The 19377-nt window shown below is 45.3% G+C and overlaps 1 protein-coding gene across 2 annotated transcripts in view; it reads left to right on the plus strand.

Annotated features, from left to right (window-relative positions):
• The window catches only part of TANGO6 (transport and golgi organization 6 homolog), a 196287-nt gene that overhangs the window by 150314 nt on the left and 26596 nt on the right, over nucleotides 1-19377 (plus strand). For both annotated transcript variants that reach the window (XM_075537016.1, XM_075537015.1), the window contains one exon: nucleotides 13125-13238. In XM_075537016.1, the coding sequence (XP_075393131.1) occupies nucleotides 13125-13238 (114 nt within the window). The remainder of the gene's footprint in view (nucleotides 1-13124; nucleotides 13239-19377) is intronic.

Raw genomic sequence — 19377 nt, forward strand, 5'->3', positions numbered from 1 at the left:
GGAGTTGGCAAAGTTATCCTGGAAGAAGAGACCTTTGGAGTTTAAACTGGAGGATAGAGCTTAGGCAACCTGAGAAGGCAGAGGTGAACACTTCAGCAGGGGAAGCGCTGTGCTGTGGAACCACCTGGCATGTTTGACTATAAGAAGATATTCAAAATGCTGGAGTGAAGGGGCAAGGAGTAGGAACTAGTTGGTGGCAGAAACTCAGGAGAGAGACCCAGGTAGGGGGTCACATCCTGAATGGCCTTATTAGATGTATGGGGCTCAGAACAAGAAAAATGCGTTGCTTATTACCGTAGGCCGAGTTCTCTAGAGAATCAAAACCAGCAAAACTTATATTTATGTGTATATATAGAGGCTCATGTGAAGAAAATTACTCTCACAGTTGTAGAATCAAGCAAGTTCCAAGTCTGAGCAAGTACCAAATGTATGGATCAGGTGTTAGTTTAGAGGCTTCTCCTGACTCAAATAGCAGCGGGGAATTAAGGAACCCAAGATTGGCAAGAAGACAACAGGCTGTGGCTACAGAGGGAATGAGTCCAAGGCCGGCAGGTCAGATGGCAGGCCGCTGACAACTCCCAGGATTGGCAGGCAATATGCCAGGCCACTGGCTCAAGTCCATATGCTGGATCGCAACCCAGCAAAGAGCCAGCAAGGTTTTCCAAGTGTCGACTTTTATTGGAAGCAGGCCACATCCTTTGAGGAGATCTCATCAGAGGGGATTACTAGGTCTCCACTGTCAAACCACAGAGACTCCTGGCCCAGCCAAGTTAACCCCAAACCTTAACTGTCACCCTTATTAAGTAAGTGTTCAGGAATGGAATGTGAAAAGGTAGTGGACTTTTTGCCTCTCGTGGGTGCTGAGGTGAAGAGACATACCATGTGACCCTGGGCCCTCCTTTGTGTTTCCATCTTAAAATCAATAATGATAATAATAAAAGATAAATAATCCAATTTAAAAGGGGGCAGAGGACATGAAAAGTCACTTCACCAAAGGAGACCTCAGACAGCCAACAAACACATGAAGCAATGCTCGTGTTCATTAGCCGTAGAGAGATGCAAATCAAAACACTGAGCAGTCCCCTCACCCCAGCATTAAGAGCAGAGTTCCAAAAGCCAGAAAGTGACAAAATGCTGGCAAGAGTGTGGAGAGGCTGGAGCCCACATCTGCTGGTGGGACCCTAAAATGGTACAGCCTCCGTGGAAAGCAGCATGTTGTTGCTGGTGCCATTGGGTCGGTTCTGACTCACAGCGACCCTCTGTACAACAGAAGGAAACCCCTCTTGGCACTGCACCAGCCTTACAGTCGTTCTTAGGTTTGAGTCCACTGTTGCAGCCATCGTGTTTACCTTGTTAAAGGTTGTCCTCTTGTTTGTTGTCCCTCTACTTTACCAGGCATGATGCCCTTTTCCAGGGACTGGTCTATCCTGACAATATCTCCAAAGTCAGTGTGGTGAAATCTTGTTATGTTGGCATCTGAGACCCATTATAGCTGTACTTCTTATAAGCCAGATACGTTTACTTGTTTTGGCAGTCCATGGTACTTTCAGTATTCTTCACCAGCACCATAACTCAAATGAATCAACTCTTCTTCAGTCTTCCTTATTCAGTGTCCAACTTCCACATGCCTATGAAATGGTAGAAAATGCGCTGGCCTAGGTCAGGAGCACCTTAATCCTCAGAGTAACATCCTTGCTTTTCAACACATCAGAGAGGTTGTGTACAGCACATTTACTCAATGTGATGCCTCATTTGATTTCTTGGCTGCTGCTTCCATGAACATTGATTGTGGAAAACTTTATAGTGCTACTCAAAAAGTTGAAAACAGAAGTACCATATGATCCAGCAATTCCACTCTAGGGGTGTATTTTAGGCTGGGTTCTTTAAAGAAGTAAGCCCAGTGAAGCTTTTATACATGTACATATACAGAGAAGTGTATATCAAGGAATGGCTTACATAGTTGCAGATGCTGGTAATAGGCTTCTCTTGACTCACATAGCTGCAAGGGCTGATGGACCCAAGACCAGCAGGTCAGAGGGCAGCTGCTACTGATCCTCAGGATTGGCTAACAATAAAACAGGTATTTGGCTCAAATTCAAAGAACTGAAGGTCAGATGACGAACCAGATGCTGAATTCAGACTTAGTAAAGGGTAAATACACTTTGCCTGAGTGTCCACATATATTGGAAGCAGGTCATGGCCCCAGGGAAACTCATTTCATTGATTGGCTTCTCATTGGCTTCTCATAGCAGATTTCATCATGGAAGTGATTACATTACATTAGATCTCATGAGGGGTAACTAGATCATAATTGTCAAACCACTGAAAACCGTGGCCCAGTGGACACATGATCTTCGCCATCACACTATATATCCTAAATAAATAAGAGCCGTGATACAAATTATTTATACACACACGTGCATATTCCTTGAACCAGTATTCACAAGAACACAATATATAAACTGTGGTTCATGCAGACAGTGGAATACGATGAAAGAATGACAATGAATCTGCAGAACATCCCATTACATGGAGGAGTTAGGCTGAGTGAAGTTAACCAGTCACAAGAGGACAAATATTGTTTTAGACCACTATTAGAAAAAGTTTGTACACAGAGTGAAACATTCTTTGATGGTGACCAGGGATAGGAAGAGAAAAAGGGAAATCGCTAACTAAAAAGTTGAGAAGACACATGCTAACTCTGGTGAAGGGGAAGGCAATATGCATCAGGAGGTGGTCAGCACAGAATGACCAAAGCAAAGGAAGAGCCCGAGAGATGCACAGAGTTAAAGGCAACAAAGACAAACATTATTACACATACAGTTCTACAATAACAGTAATAAAACTTACAAGGAGATACAGAGGTAAACGTACAAGCCAATCAGGTATGGGTGAGAAATGGGGATGTACCCCTGGGTATATATATAAAGGGGCTTTGAAAAGTTAGTGTAAAAATGGCATTATCTTTTTTTGTTTGTTTGTTTTGTTTTGTACATTTTATTAGGGGCTCATACAACTCTTTATCACAATCCACACATATACATACATCAATTGTATAAAGCACATCCACACATTCTTTGCCCTAATCATTTTCAAAGCATTTGCTCTCCACTTCCCATTATCTTTTAAATCCATCTTTCCCCAAATTTTTGAAGCTTCAACTTATAAGTTTGTCAGATATTAATTCCACATAAGTATTTATATGTGTTACAAATATATATATATATACACATGTATAAATGTAAATATATGTTAGAGGAACCAGAGGACAAAAATATGAAAGCATCTTAACTAACCGTAACTGGACACTTTGAGGAAATCAGTGATTGAGCTTCCAGATTTAGAGCCATAGTCTCAAGAGACCTCTTGGTCAATTGGTATGACATAGACCACAAAGACTATCTGACCTCTTGCTGTGGTCAGTCATACACGCTCGTGAATGGCATCTAAGACACAGTTTCCATACAGTGCATGTTCAGTGTTAGTTGACAGCATTTTAAATGAAGAGGAAGATAATGCTGGTTGGAAAGATTAGTTGTATTTAATACTAGTAGTAATAATAACAATCACCTAATACTCTTCTTAGTGCCTTACCTATGCCAACTGACCCAACCCTTCCAGAGGGAACTAAGACAAAAATTAATTTATTTGCCAGGTTTGAACATAGGAAATATAAGGGTTGGGATTTGAATGCAGGTAGTTGGTTTCAGAATCCTTATTCTCAATCATTCACTCTATTGCCTCTCAATGAATGTTTTCAGTTCATTTACAAGATGGCTTTTGTGCCCTTGAGAAGAAAGAGAATTTCCATATGAGAAAAGCTTCCAATAGGAAGGTCCTGTAGCTTCATCTTAATAGCACTTTCTTTTAGCAATGACGTTTCTGAAGACAATACATTCCCTCTGACTTAAAGCCAGGTGTTTCTATCCCCCATTATTTTGGTCTCCTCTTTCGGGCTGTGCTTGCTTTTGTAGCATCCTGCACTTGCCTTGGCGTCAGTGCCAAGCCAGCCGCCTTGGGTGGACAACCCGTTTTCACGTGCTTGGACATCTGTCCACCATAGTATTTCAGCAGTTGAGACCTCCTATACACAGATGCAGAAGAGCCGTGGTGATTTAGTTGTTAAACACTCAGCTGCTAACTGAGAAGTTGTCGATGTGAACCCACAGCTGCTCTGTGGAAGGAAGAAGTGTTGGTGTGCTTCTGTACAGATGACAGCCTTGGGACCCCATGGGGAAGTTCTATTCAGTCCTACAGGGTCACCATGAGTCAGAATTGACTTGATGGCAATGAGTTTGGTTTTGTTTGATAGATTCACATGCCTCTTGTCTATTCACAATGGGGGGCTGGGAATGTGATGCTTGGCAAGTTTGGGTCTACAACCAAGTTTTGTGCTAGGTGCTGGGCACAAGAGTCAAGTCTCCAACCTCTTGGCGTGGTCCTTATAGAGAGGACGGTAGGCAACAAGCAAATTCAGTAAATATATAATGTGTCAGATGGTGTTAAGAGCTTAGGAGATACAAAGGGTACGGGCCATGAAAGGAGCTCGTTATTGTCTGAACTTGGGTGAACAGGAAAAGGTGCTTTGACCTCAGGCGAAGACCTGAGGAAGTAAGTTGTTGATATGGACAGGTACCTGAGGAGAGAGAATCCAGATGGAAGGAGTAGCAAACACGGAGACGCAAGTGCTAGGGAGCAGCAAAGCCCATGTGATTTGAGTGAAGAACTGATGTTTTAAAATATTAACGTGCCTTCTATTACTGTTCTGTCAGCATCTCAGGAAAGCACTTGAAGGCTTTGTGGCCTCAAGAATACATAACCCTGAGGAGTGTACTGGTGGAAGAAGAACTTTAACTTCAGGAAACCTGTGTGTGGCTGCAAATGGCAGGATTTCTCCCTCCTGAGCATTGCATGTGCCAGGTATCATGCCCAAGGGCTGATATGGAACCCAGTCTCTCTGCCACAAGGAGCCCTCAGCAGACTTTGAAACAGAGAGGTGTGATAGAGCAAATGCAAGGCATGGAGGGCACAGAGCTGGGGCTTCTGTGAATTATCAGGAAGGTTTCATGGGTTTGGCATGTGCCAGCCAGAGAAAAAAGAGAAGTGTACTAATTTGATACAAAATCAAACCCACTGTGGATACTGTCAGTTCACTCACATGGTCTGCTCTGTGGGGTGTTGTACCTTTTACTCTAGCCGTAGCTCGTGGACATCTGAAGAAAGCTGTGCTAACTGTTGGGTGCTCCAGATTTGGGCACTTGCTATGCTGTGCTGTGCTGTGCTGGTACCTGTTCATAGAAACGGAACATACTCTCTAGGCCAGTGGTTCTCAACGTGTGGGGCGTGACCCTTATGGGGTTAAACCACCCATTCACAGGGGTCACCCGATTCATAACAGTAGCAAAATGACAGTGATGAAGTAGCAACAAAAATAATGTTATGGTTGGGGGGTCACCACATGAGGAACTGTATGAAAGGGTCGCGGCCTGAGGAAGGTTGAGAACCACTGCCCTAAGCCAAACCCAACCATCCTCTCTGTACCAGGAATCCCAGCTTTTTGGTTGGTGTCAAGATTTAACATGTCCGAGAGTATTGTTATTTTTTTTTCAGTTCCTCCTTGTTCCTGTCTTAACCTTTGTTGCTTGACATGCAATCTTGATGGGCTCTTTCATCTTTATCTTACACTATGAGGACCCAACCTGATGCAAGTGAGAGGCAGCAAGTAAGACCTGTCCCAGGTGACAAACCCATGGACCAACCTCCTTTTAGTGGGGTGCCCACATACCTGCACTCTGAGGTCTGATATCAAGCTATTGCCAAGCTACTGATCCCAGGACCTGAATTTATCAGTGTTTTGCCAAAATCACTGTGGGTTCCCTAAGTGACAGAGCTCCTGAAATGTGAAGCTCTGCAGACCCTGCAAGAGAAGACTTAGGTTGAGTGCTGGGAAACATCGAGGAAGTAACCCAGGGACAAGGGAACAACTTGTGAGCTAAAATCAATGGTGAACAGCAAGTGAACTAAAATCAATGGAAGGAAGGTCGTAGGATGCCTAATGAGGCTCAATTAAGGGCAATATAGCAGCGAGGAATTGCTAAACCCAAATGAAGGCCAAACATGATGGCGGGACAAGAGGAAAGTAAAAGGTAATAGAGGAAAGAACCAGGAGGCTAAGGACATTTATACAGGCCTAAATACAGAAATGTACATGTGTGTGTTTAAGTATGTGTGTGTATATAAAATGAGAGGGGAATAGATCTATGTACTCATATCTATATATTAAGAATTAAGGTTGCAGATGAACATTGGGCCTCAACTCAAGTACTCTGTCAACACAAGAACACTTTGTTCTAACAATCCTATGATGCTCACCTTCCTGACAACATCTCTGAAGACAAAATGGGTGCATAAGCAAATGTGGTGAAGAAAGCTGATGGTGCCAGGCTGTCAAAAGATATTAGCATATGGGGTCTTAAGGCTTGAAGATAAACAACCGGCCATCTAGCTGAGAAACAACAAAGCCCACATGGAAGGAGCACATCAGCCTGTGTGATCATGAGATATCGATGGGATCAGATCTCAGGCATCTAAGACCCAGAACAAAATCATACCCAATGTGAATGGAGGATGGGGGTGGGTGGGAGCGGCATGGAATGGAGACCCAATGCCCATCTATAGACACCTAGAGATAAGTCAGTCAGGGTACAGTATAGCACCAATGAAACACACAGCTTTCCTCTAGCTCTTTGGTGCTTCCTTCACCCCACTATCATCACCTCAATTCTACCTTACAAATCAGATTAGACCAGGGCATGCACACTGCTACAGATAAGAGCCCTAATGGAATCCAGGATAGATAAACTTCTCAGGGCCAACAAGGAGAGTAAAGATACCAGGAGACTTAGGGAAGGGTAGGAGGAGAAAGGGGAAATCGATCAAAAGGATCAACCTATAACCCCCTCCAAGGGAGACAAATAACAGAAAAGTGGGTGAGGGGGCGACAGAGGACAATATAAGATATGGAAAGAATAATGTATAACTTATCCAGGGTTTGTGAGGGAGGGAGGAGGAAGAAATGGGGAACTGATATCAGGGGCTCAAGTGGGAAGAAAATGCTTTGAAAATGATGATGGCAGCATATGTGCAAATGTGCTTGACACACTGGATGAATGTATGGATTGTGATAAGAGATGGAAGAGCCCCCAATAAAAGTATTTAAAAAACAACAATTAGATTTTTAAAAAATTGATGGTGAGTAGGGTGTTGGATGCCTGGTAGGGCTTGATCAAGGGCAATGTAACTAAGAGGAATTAACTGAAACCCAGATGAAGGCCGAACATGATGGTGGGACAAGAGGAAAGTAAAAGGAAATAGTGGAAAACTAGGATGCAAAGGGCATTTATAAAGGTCTAAATACAGGCATGTACATATGTAAATATATATATAATGATTGGGAAATAGATCTATGTACATATATTCATTTAAGTATTAAGGTAACAGATGGATATTGGGCCTCAGAACAAAAAGTCATATCAGTGTGAATGAGGGGGAGGGTAGAATGGAGACTAAAAGCCCATCCGTAGACAATTGGACATCCCCTTACAGAAGGGTCACAAGGAAGAGACAAGCCAGTCAGGGTGCAGTATAGCACTGATGAAACATACAACTTTCCTCTAGTTCCTAAATGCTCCCCCTTCCCCTCTCCCCTGCGCCCATGATCATGATCCCAGTTCTACCTTACAAATCCGGCTATACCAGAAGATGTACACTGGTACAGATAGGAACTGGAAACACAGGGAATCCAGGACAGATAAAACCCCTCAGGACCAATAATGAGAGTAACAATACCAGGAGGGGAACGGGGAAGGTGGGAGAAAGGGAGAACCAATCACAATGATATGCAAATAATCCCTTCCCTGGGGCATGAACAACAGAAAAGTGGGTGAAGGGAGACATCCATCAATGTAAGCCATGAAATTTTTTAAAAATAAATTATCAAGGGGCGGGGAGAGTGAGCTGATACCAAAGGCTCAAGTAGAAAAAATGTTTAGAAAAGGATGATGGCAACAAATATGCTTGACACAATGGATGGAGGTATGGATTGTGATCAGAGCTGTAGGAACCCCCAATAAAATGCTTTCAAAAACCAAGGAAACTATAGTCGCCCTCATGGGGCAGATTCAGTGAGCATGATGAGGGCATAGGAAGTAGGGCTCATGCTCCCTGTGCTTTTAGTTTCTTAGGTTACAAAGTGAAGGGACAGAGTGTCCCACTTCAGACAGGCCAGCAGACTGGATTTTCACAAAGGAAACAGGAAGGGGATGAAGATGCAGTGCGGACTGGAGCCATACTTGTTAGGTACATACCTCAATCCACTGCCCTCGCCCCTGGACTCACCCCAAGCTGTGTCTCGGTCATCATGCAGTTTGGTTTGTCTTTATTTATAAAGTTCTGATTATGATTTGTGGGGGCCAGTTTTTTGGGAACCAGTGCTTTTCCTTATCTCTAAAACCGAAATTTCAGCATTTCCGTGACAATCTTTTTCTCCTGTCTGGCTCTCAGAGGTGGCTATAATTTAGGTCATTGAGCCCATGAAGAGATAACCTGCCAGCCTCTGTTTTGCCATAGTCTGTTTTTTTTCTTTTTTCAGAGTAGATACAGTGACCTTCAGTGCGGGTGACAAGATTACATAGAATGGGTTTCTGTCCTCTGAGAGGTTGTAGAAACAGAGTGGAAATAAGACACCATATCATACATTAGTAAAAACCTTACATCATCTATCGGTTGGTCAAGGCTTTTAGGGGTGGAGAGTGGCATTGAGTGTGTCCTTGGGGTTGGAGGTGAGACAGACTAGCCATTGGAAAGAGTGGCTTGTTCAAGTTGGATGGGTAGGAGGGAATGATCCCACATCCGCCTGGCCTTTGTTGTTTAAGGATTTCTGCCTACAAGGTAGCAACACTGTAAGTGGTGATGAGAGCTTGATGTGGGCAGAGGATATTTCTTTTATTTTTGCTATTCTTAGATCTGAATGGGAGTCCCTGGGTGGGTGTTAGTAGCACTCAGCTATTAACAAGGTTAATATCTATTAACTTAGCTATTAACCTATTATACCGTTGGTGGTTCAAATCCACCCAAGGGTGGCTAGCAAGAACGGCCTGGTGATCTGGTTCCAAAGGTCACAGCCTAAGAAAACTATGGATTCCAATTCTACTCTGAAGCACATGGGGTCACCATGAGTTGGAATTGGCCTAGGTGGCGATTTTAAAAATTAAATTGGTATGATGTTTATAAGGCCATATTAAAATTTGGATGGCTGTCTATTATACATTGCATAGGGTTTTGTGCTAGTGACAGGTAATGGGTGAAGCTATTTCTTTAAGTCTCTTCCTGTTGGTTGTGGATGGCTGAATGCAGATGGGCTTGGTACAGTCTGGTGCATAAATGAGAGCAGCCTGGTGGCAAGCAGGAGATCATTCCAACTGACTTCCACAAGGATCACACTCACCAGTTCCTCTGAGCCAGACTGTCAAGTAGCAGAGGGAGTGAAGACTTGACATTGAGAGGAAAGCCCTTTTCCAGCCAGGAGGCTTCTGCATGTCCTGACTGTGGACTTTGTGCCAGTCAGAGCTGACCTTGCCCTGAGAACAAAGAAGCAGAACAGGGATGGCCAAGACAGCTGCCGACAGGGTCTGGCAGACATGGAAACACAACTTAAAGGGAAGCAGGCAAAAGGCTCAGGAGCATCTCAGCATTCCATGACCTTGGGCTGGCTTTCACATTTGGCTGTGGGACTGCACAAGCTGAGCGTTTATCTATGTCAGGAAGGACCCAGACTTAGCTCCAACTTGTTTCTCTGGTTTCAGCTCTTACCTTGTAAATACTGAATCTACAAGTAGAGGTAGCTTTTATATTTGTGCATGTTTGGAGGTCACCCAAGGAATTCCTCCTAGGAACAAATCGCATCACCTGTAAATGCCATCGAAGTTTCCACTGCCTTGGGGTCAGGGTGTTGTGGGTCAAAGGCAGAAGCAACGTACTAGGTCATTTTTTATCATTTTATCAGGGACTCATACAACTCTTATCAAAATCCATACATACATCAATTGTGTAAAGCACATTTGCACATGCATTGCCCTCATCATTCTCAGAACATTTGCTCTCCACTTAAGCCCCTGGCATCAGCTCATTTCCCCTCTCCCTCCCCTCTCCCTCATAAACCCTTGATAATTTATAAATTATTATTTTGTCATATCTTACAGTGTCCGACATCCCCCTTCACCTACTTTTCTGTTTTCCGTCCCCCAGGGAGGAAGTTGTATGTAGGTCCTTGTAATCGGTTCCCCCTTTCCACCCTCCCAGTATCACCACTTGCCACTGGTCCCAAGGGCACCATCCACCCTGGATTCCCTGTGTTTCCAGTTCCCACCTGTACCAGTGTACATCCTCTGGTTTAGATTTGTAAGGTAGAATTAGGGTCATGATAGTGGTGGGGAGGAAGCATTTAGGAACTAGAGGAAATTTGTATGTTTAATTGTTGCTACACTGCAACCTGACTGGCTCATCTCCTTCACTCAACCCTTCTGTAAGGGGATGTCCAATTGCCTACAAATGGGCTTTGGGTGTCCACTCTGCACTCCCTTATTCACAATGATACGATATTTTTGTTCTGATGATGCCTGATACCTGATCCCTTTGACACCTTGTGATCACACAGGCTGGTGTGCTTCTTCCATGTCGACTTTGTTGCTTCTCAGCTAAATGGCTGCTTGTTCACCTTCAAGCCTTTAAGACCCCAGATGCTATATCTTTATATAGCCGGGCACCATCAGCTTTCTTCACCACATTTGCTTATGCACCCATTTGTCTTCAGTGATTGTGCCGGGAAGGTGAGTATCATGAAATGCCAGTTTAATAGAACAAAGTATTCTTGCATTGAGGGAGTACTTGAGTGGAGGCCCAATGTCCATCTGCTACCTTATTACTAAACCTATACATATATGCACATAGATCTATTTCCACATCCTCATATATAAATATGTTTACATATATACATGCCTTTATTTAGACCTCTATAAATGCCCTTTGCCTCCTAGCAGCTAATCCACATAGAAGACCATATGGCCGGCCCCACTATGAGTCCCAACATCCCTCACTGACCCATAACCCTACAGGAGGCAACACTGGAGACAGTGTGGGGATTTCACTCGATCTGCCACCATACCGAGGCAAAACACTAAGGGTGTGTGGCAGAACATCAAGGGGAACAGAGCAACGAACTCCCCAGGGAATGCAAAAAAATAGACTTTGGGGCTAGGGCTTGGCATCCCATCAGACTCGACCAGAAAACACTCCTAAAGGCCAATGAACAGTCCTGGACTACCTACAAGCTTTTCTTTCTTCTTTTGTTTTGTTTGTTTTTTGTCATTGGCTTTTTGTTGTTGTTGTGGTTGTGTTGCTTGGTTTTGCTCTGTCTTGTTTTTGTGCATGTTATTATCTCCGCAGATCTGTCTAAATAAGATAGGCTGGGTAAACGATCTGGAGGAGAAAACAACGGGACCGACAGTTCCGGGGGGATATGGGAGAGGGGGAGGTGGGGGTGTGTGTGAAGAAGTGGTGTTAAAAAAACGCAGGGACAAGGGAATAACAAGTGATCCAAATTGGTGGTGAGGAGGGTGTGGGAGGCCTGGTAGGGTGTGACCAAGGGCAGTGTAACCGAGAGGAATTACTGAAAACCAAAGGAAGGCAGAACATTGATAGTGGGACAAGAGGAAAGTAAACTTACTAAGTCTTATTGAAAAATGGCCCCTAAAGAGTTGAGAGCTTTTCTGGGATTTCCTTTCACTTGCAAGCTGCAAGTCTACTGGATGTGCCACTTGATTAAATGCCAGCGCATCACAGATGCAATTATATTTAAGAACAAGCTTCTTCCAATCTCTCTGCCATCACTGATTAATTAGACACTTTGAACTCTGCCCAACTGTTTGAAAGCTGTGAAAAATACAACCTGCATCATTAAAATTTCTGCACAAGCTTATTTCCTCATTTGTGCCTGGACTCTTTTTAGAAACTATTCTTTCAACATAATATGTATTTACACATGTTCCCAAACACACAATCTGGCTATTTTCTCTTCATGCTTAGAAATCCCTCCACTGTTGGCCAAGGAATACAGTCGTCACCCAGTGTTCGAATCAACAGCAAGTATGTCAGAGACCAGTTGACTCATTTGGACTTCCCTTCAGACTATTGCTGCCACTGGCTACCATTGAGATTTTTTTTTTGTCTTCCTAAATCTTGCACTCAGGCCGCAGGAAGGTTTGTTGTAGTGGCGTCTCTTTGTTGCAGTTTGCAAATAATTCTGTACCTGCTAGGAGTGGGAAAGGACGGGTCTGGGGTTAGAAGCAATCTCATCTTATGACATATAATTATTTGCTATCTATCTGGCACCATGATCTTTAAATAATTTCCAGTCTATTTTTTGTGCTACAGAGCTTTCTTTTAGAGCAAATTAGCACCGTGAGACCTCCTTCACACATGAAGAAGCCCAGGCAGGGAGTCTCTGAAATTGGCCCCATGCCTCACACAGAGTACTCTAAATGTGTGGGACTAGATGGTCTAGACATGCTGGGGAAGATAAGATTGAATGTTTCTATCTCCCTGGGCTAGAACTGTCATCAGTGACACATTCAGATTCACACCGGCCCTTAAACGATGCCTGCTTAGCAATATTTCCATGGTCCTTGATCCCTGAAAACAGCTCTGTTGGGCTGACTTTTCTTCCTTCAGTGTGATGTCCCCAAAGGGGGAACGAGTAACAGTGCTTCCCACCTTTGAAGATGTAGTCCCGTTTGATCTTACCATTTTACAAATACTTGTTTATACAGATCCCTCCCACGGAATTCCAAACCAGACTTTGTCCTTTTTGCAACGCAGTCCAGAATCAGAATCATGATCTGCCAACCACTTGCTCTTGCCCTCCAGCCGGAGAACAAGGTCCCCTCCCCCTCTCTCTGTCAGGCTGCCCCCCCCCCCTCATGAACCGGCAGAAGGCCAAGCCCAGTTGAGCGGTTACTGGTGAGGACATGATCCTGGCTTGATTGACTCTCTTCCCTCACTTCACCTAGGTAACCGCTTGCCTGACCGCTGTGGCTAAAACAGATCGAGACGTCCAAGTGCGCAGAGCTGCCATCCATGTGATTGTGCTGCTGTTTCGGGGACTCAGCCAGAAAGCTACAGAGGTGAGTCAGTCTCTCGCCATTTGCCACTTCTCCCTTTGTCCTCTGTTTGCTGGACTTCCTTTTATTAGCATAGGCCTCAAACCTACCTCTTGATGGACTCATGCCCGGAAATCAGTCAGCAGGGGGGTTTTGTAGCAGGAAAATTGTCTTGTTGGCATTGCCAGTAAGAGTCTCAGTTGCCTCTGTAGCATATTAGGTAAACTGCATGCTCACAGCTGCCCCAAACCAGCTGACAGAGGGAGGCTTGGATCCAGGCATTCTCCGTGTAGGGACAGGTCCCGAGCTGAGCAAGCTGACAGCCACTAACCCACTCTCTGTGGAGGCTAAGCTTTAGTCACTTCTTGACTTCCTGACTCATTTAGTTGTTCGTGCAGAATTACTAAAGGACCTCATTTTTAAGTCTTTCCTTTCTAGCTGAGAGTTCAGTCCCTGGGATTTTAGTTTCTGCTGAAATTAAATTTCCTCTCCCCAACTGGGGAGAGGCTGGCTCACACCCCAGGAAGAATGTATTATGTGCTCTAAGAATGAGTGACCCCCTAAATTAAGTGTCATCTTGATTTTAATGGAAACCTGTTCCCAGTTGACTTTCTGCAGATGATTTACATTCATAATTTACTTCCTGGCATTCACAATGGTAGGCTGTGGCCAGCACGTCAGTATTTAACACTGTCAGGGAAGCCATTCTCAGAGAGATGACTTTGTCAGACAAGTGGGTTTTTTTCATGCTAGAATTTTGCCCCATCCAGGTCTTGTGACACCATTCTTGTACCAGTTTAGACTCATTCTTTATCCCCTTCCTCTCCTGCCCCTCCACATTTGCTCCCAGCTACCCACTTAACATTGTTGCTGGCCAACATCTTCCAAATGCCGCGACCCTTTCATACAGGTCCTCATGTTAGGGTGACCACCCCCCCAACCATAACATTATTTTCATTGCTACTTGATCACTGTAATTTTGCTACTGTTATGAATTGGGCGGCCCCATGTGAAAGGGTGATTCGACCCCCAAAGGGGTCTCGACCCACAGGTTGAGAACCGCTGAACTAGACCATTGAAGTTCTGAATGGTCTTTATCCTCACCCTGGGCTTTATCCTCACCTGCACTTCCCATCTTTCTCTTGTGCCTGGCTTAGGATTCGGATTGAATGTGTTAATCTGGTAGGAAAGTGTTGAGCTCCTAGCTACAAACACTCGAGTTACAACAGCTAAAGCACAGAAGGGCTTGCTTTTTCATGTCACAGAAATCTGGAGGTAGGCGAGGTAGGCGTCAATTTGGCAACTCAGGGTCACCTAGATCAATATTTCTATAATACTCACGGCCTTTGTGTCACAGCTACAAGACAGTGCCGGAGCTCTGGCCATGAGGACTGCTTTGAACTGGTGAGAACAGCAGCGGCAGAAGGGTAGTTTTTCCCTTGCCTCCTCCAGGGGAAGACAGTTGTTTCTGTTGCGTGCTGTCAGGTGGCGTGGGCCCCATGCACCCCAGAGTGAAGCACTCTTTGCTGTCCTCACCGCTATTGTTTGAGTTCTTTGTTGTGTGTCTGCTGACTTCCATTGCATTCCTTTGGCCAAAACAGGTTTCCCCTAACTTTTCCTAGCTGCAAGGTAAGCTGGGAATGTGTTTCAAGGAAGCAGTTCTAGTCCGAACAAAATGGAAAATAGGTTTTGTGCGGGAAATGCATGTGAGGTCAGCAGCGAACAGTGTGTGGAGGAGACAAGGGAAGGCTGAGCAACACAGCCCCTTAATGACTGGAACACTCCCCCTGGGAGGTTAGAGGGATCTTCATGGGGGTGGGGAGCATCTTGATCAGAGCTACATAATCCATATCATGAAATAAATCGCCCTGGGGCACACACAGTTCTGGTGAGACTGTGTGATGTACGAGAGGGAGTAACGAGTCAGGGGTTTCCATCCTTTTTCAAAAATCTACAGAGCTCTTGAGAACTGCACCTTGCTATAGAAGGCTTTAACAATGAGGGAGATCAGGTGAGGGCATGTGGACACTCCCTGTGTGCGAAGCCCCAGTGGGGGGTGTGGGGGGACAGACTCAGGGATGACGCCTACTTGCCCTTTAGTGTTATATACATTTGCCCTCATTTTGAAGCCATTGAACCCAACCCCTTCTGGCCACAAATTCCTCATCAGAATCACTCTCACTTGCTGCACATACATGTAGCGTTTACATCATTGGAAAGGCTTTTGAGGGCTTTCTTGCATGAACGCCAAAAGCAGAACCAAAAAAACCCTCCCATTGAGTTGCTTTCAACTCACAGCAGCCCTGTGGGACAGATTAGAACTGCCCCGTGGGGTTTCCGAGGCTGGAGACCTTCATGGGAACAGAACCTTCATTTCTCCTGCAGAAGCAGCCGGTGCATTCAGGCTGACTCCGTGGCTCAAGCAGCCTGACTTGGAACCTAGTGCACCACAGGGGCCCCGGCTTGCACGAAGTGAGACTGTATCAGAGCTGTAGGCACCTGTCTGACTCACCGACTACCTCCACTTAGAGACACAACTAGGAACGCTCATGTTCATAACATAGGGGACTCCCTGTATTGTATTTACAACTTTCTACCATCTAAAATCAATTCAAAATAAGCCATCTATTTAAAAATGCGAAAACTAAAAACTTCTTGGTGCACATGCAGAGAGAGAGTGTGTAGTAGAGCAAAATGTCTAGTTAGCAAGGTGAGAGAAGAAATAGAAGAAACACTCATCCGTGTTCTCACGTCCCAGAGTAGCCCATGACAGCGACAGTACTAAAATAATCTGTGGTCATGGAAGGGTTTGTCACTTTCAAAGAGCCACGGAAATGAGCACGGTCTCTGCTGCTACCCAGTCCGCACCGACTGGGACTTCCGAGCTGGGCTTCCTCAGTGAGCACACACGGGAATGGGAGAGGATGGGGATGAGCCCTCTGCCGTGGTGCGTCCTGGAGACCAGGTGTATTAAACCTTGTCCTGTCAGTGTGATTATAATCAGGGCCTTCAACGAGGCGCCGAGAGAGCCACAAAGCTTTCAATCTGGGCTTGCTCTTCACCACTCAGTTGTGCCCCCAGGAGAGGCTGAAATGAAAATGCTACTTTGTGGATGCCTTGCTTGCTAATCACTGTCTCTCCAGCCAGAGAGCGCCAAGAGAGAATAATAGGTTTCGGTGATTCTCTGCTGCGCATAGAAGGGAGTTGAGAGCCCCGTCAGAGGTGGGGTTCAGATGATTGAGGTCCGGAAAGAAAGCTGTCGCCACCTCCAACTCACGAGGTGGTCTTCCGTCTCTCGTTTGAAGAGCCTTGTGCACTGAGCACAATAAGCCACAGTGCAGGAAGTACTGCGTTCCTTAGTCAAGCTGTGTGGGAGCCTCGTGACTATAGCTGTGTTAATTCATTCCCAAGGATAACCAGAAGCCTAGTAGAATTCTAAGTCTTCGAGTCAGTTCTGACTCACGGTGACCCCCCAGTCTGTTGGAGCGGAACTGGGGTGTTCCACGGTCGATTGCTGGGCTTTTTCCCTGAGGTATTTCTGAGGGACTTGAACCCCCAGCCTTTAGGTGAGCAGCAGGGTGGACCAGCCAGGGCCTTCCATTCTACCATTGCCCTTTGATGAAAATGAATTTACTAGCAATGCCCAGGGAGGGAATATCCTCGTATATGTTTAGACCCGTGCTTTCTATCGGCCTCCCAAATGAAGAACAGCCTCCTCCACTATGTGGAGGATTTGGACCGAGTGACAGACTGAGAGACATCCGTGAGAGAGAGGTGAACCCTAGCTGAAAGGAAAAGAAAGAAATTGCCTGTCTATGCCCCATCCTGCTTTGCTCATGGGAGGTGCACTCAGTCTCTCCAGAAGACCTTGTGTGTGTCCTAGGTTCACCTTGTCTTGCTCTCTAGACCAAGTGAACACTAGGTGCTGAGGAGGAACTTGCTTTTCATCTTGAACACAGCCCATCTGTCAAACTGTTATGGAAACGGAGAGCCCGAATGGAAAATTTACTGCCTTTTGTTGGTTTTGTCTTATTCTGAAAGTTAGTTTAACATTATTGGGTGGGTGTGTGGGTGTGAATCACCCCGTTTCCTTCCCAGAGCTAGTTCTGCAGACACTGCTCCTTTCAGCGGACAGAAGGGCCTGTGTGCAGAGCCCATGGAAAGAGCGTTCTGTGAGGACAGGGATTCAGGTCATCAGCATGCCCCAGTCAGCTTTGAGAAAGTGCTTGGGTGGACTTCCCAGCCCCAAATTCACCCGAGAGCGTGGATCTTCTTTCTACCCTTCACACTCTGCAGTCTCTCTGTGAGTTTCCCACAATGCTTCCCCGGCCTCCCAGAGCCGCCCCACCCACCACAGCAGATGTTACTGCACTGCGTGTCCCGCATGGTGGCCAGGCGGAAGGCAAATCTCATGTGAAGGCCCGAAGGCTTTTTTTTACAGTGTTCATATTGGTGATAACAGGCATTTAATAAGCATTCAGTGTTTGTTGGACAGTGTTTAATGTCAAGAGAGATGGGAAATAGTGGAATTTTTCAATAATTGCAAGTTTACAAATTGTCTTCTTGACTCACCCTTAGACATCCTAATTGCCATTGCTATGTTTCGGTCTCGGAACGAAAACTAAATCCTCTTAAGATTCCAGGGAGCTCATCCTTCTGCACTCGCTCCTCCCCATCTGTTCCTCGCTGTGCATCTTTCGAAGAGCAAGTTCTGTGGGGGTGGGGATGCTCTCTCTCCCTGGGTGTCTCTCTCGTATCACCTTTCCGAGGACTCAACACATCCTCTAGCCTCAGGAAACCAAGGGAAGCAGTGTTTCTGACATGCTTACCTTGAAAGAGATCGATTCCAACACTTAAATAGGAAGAAATCATTAAAAAAAATTTTAAATAGAAAACGTAATGAGGGAACATAGAATATTTTTGGACAAGTGGAGTCAAAAGACTTCACAGTCTGGTCTTGGTGCTGATATCTTAACCTCTATTAAGTTCCTTTTCACACCCGTCACCTACCTGACAGCGGGGTGGCAAGAATTCGGGTGGCATAGTAGATCGGAACTGCAGACTGTGAAGGGCTCTCCTTGTGAGGGTGATCACGACTGCTCATTGTTTGTGTGCCTGTCACCGCTGCCACCACTGCCACCGCTGTCTGGTCCATAGACTCAGTGGGCTCTCTGAAGAATGTTTTTTAAGCTACCAAAGATTTTCTATCCAATCTGAATGACAAAGCAACTGACTTCATGGCTGTAACTGAGTGCCTGCCATTGGTCGTCTCCGACTTGGAAACCAGACTTAACATACATGGAATTCAGGCCTTTCTTTGAACTTGACCAGGATTTCATGACTGCCTGTGCCACCTCAGTCTTCCTTATAATAGATAGTGACTGAACTGGGGAAACGTCTAAGAACCTGGGATACTTTGTAGTTATTGAACCAAAAAGAATTTAGTGTTTGTCTGGGCTTGGTTTTTGGTCTTTCACACTATTGTTTTCTCACTTTACTTACTACTAGCAAGCAGTGGATATAGGGAGTTCCCCAAGAGAATAGTAACACTAGCTATTTTCAGTTGAGATTCACTGTAATGAAGGACAACTTGCCGCCACCACCCCCACACTCCCCCCATGTTGTGGGGCAAGCCAGGCTGGAACTAGGGCTCAGTGACTCTTAGAAACCTATCTCTTGTCTCTGCTCCTTTCTCCTCCCAGCTTCAGCCACTGATGCAGTAGCTCAGGGTATGCCTTACATCCAGTGCTTAGATCCCCTGCCTGACACACACACACCAGGGAAAAGACTTGATTCTGCAGCTAAACTCCTGTGTCCATCCCTAGATCAACCAATTTGGATGGCTGAGTAGGGGGTCCAGGAGTCCTGGTTTATTATGTCAAAGCATTTGTAGCCTCCCCGAGCTACAGGTGGGAGGTGAGCTTGGGGAGGAAGGTCTGGGACAGGGCAGTGGCACCAGGGGTAACCTCACCAGTCCCTTGACCCGATCCATAGGCGTGTAGTGATAGATTTGAGAAGGAAAGCTGGAAATACTAGGACCCAGCACCTGCCTGTGATGGCTGAGCTCAAAATGATCGACCTTTTCTAATGATAATTTCAGCAACAGTGTGGAAATCCTAACACTTAAAGTGCGCCCATTCCTGTTTTCTGCATAATAATTTAT

This window comes from Tenrec ecaudatus, chromosome 18 (assembly GCF_050624435.1).
Source record: "Tenrec ecaudatus isolate mTenEca1 chromosome 18, mTenEca1.hap1, whole genome shotgun sequence".
In the NCBI taxonomy this organism is placed as follows: Eukaryota; Metazoa; Chordata; class Mammalia; order Afrosoricida; family Tenrecidae; genus Tenrec; species Tenrec ecaudatus.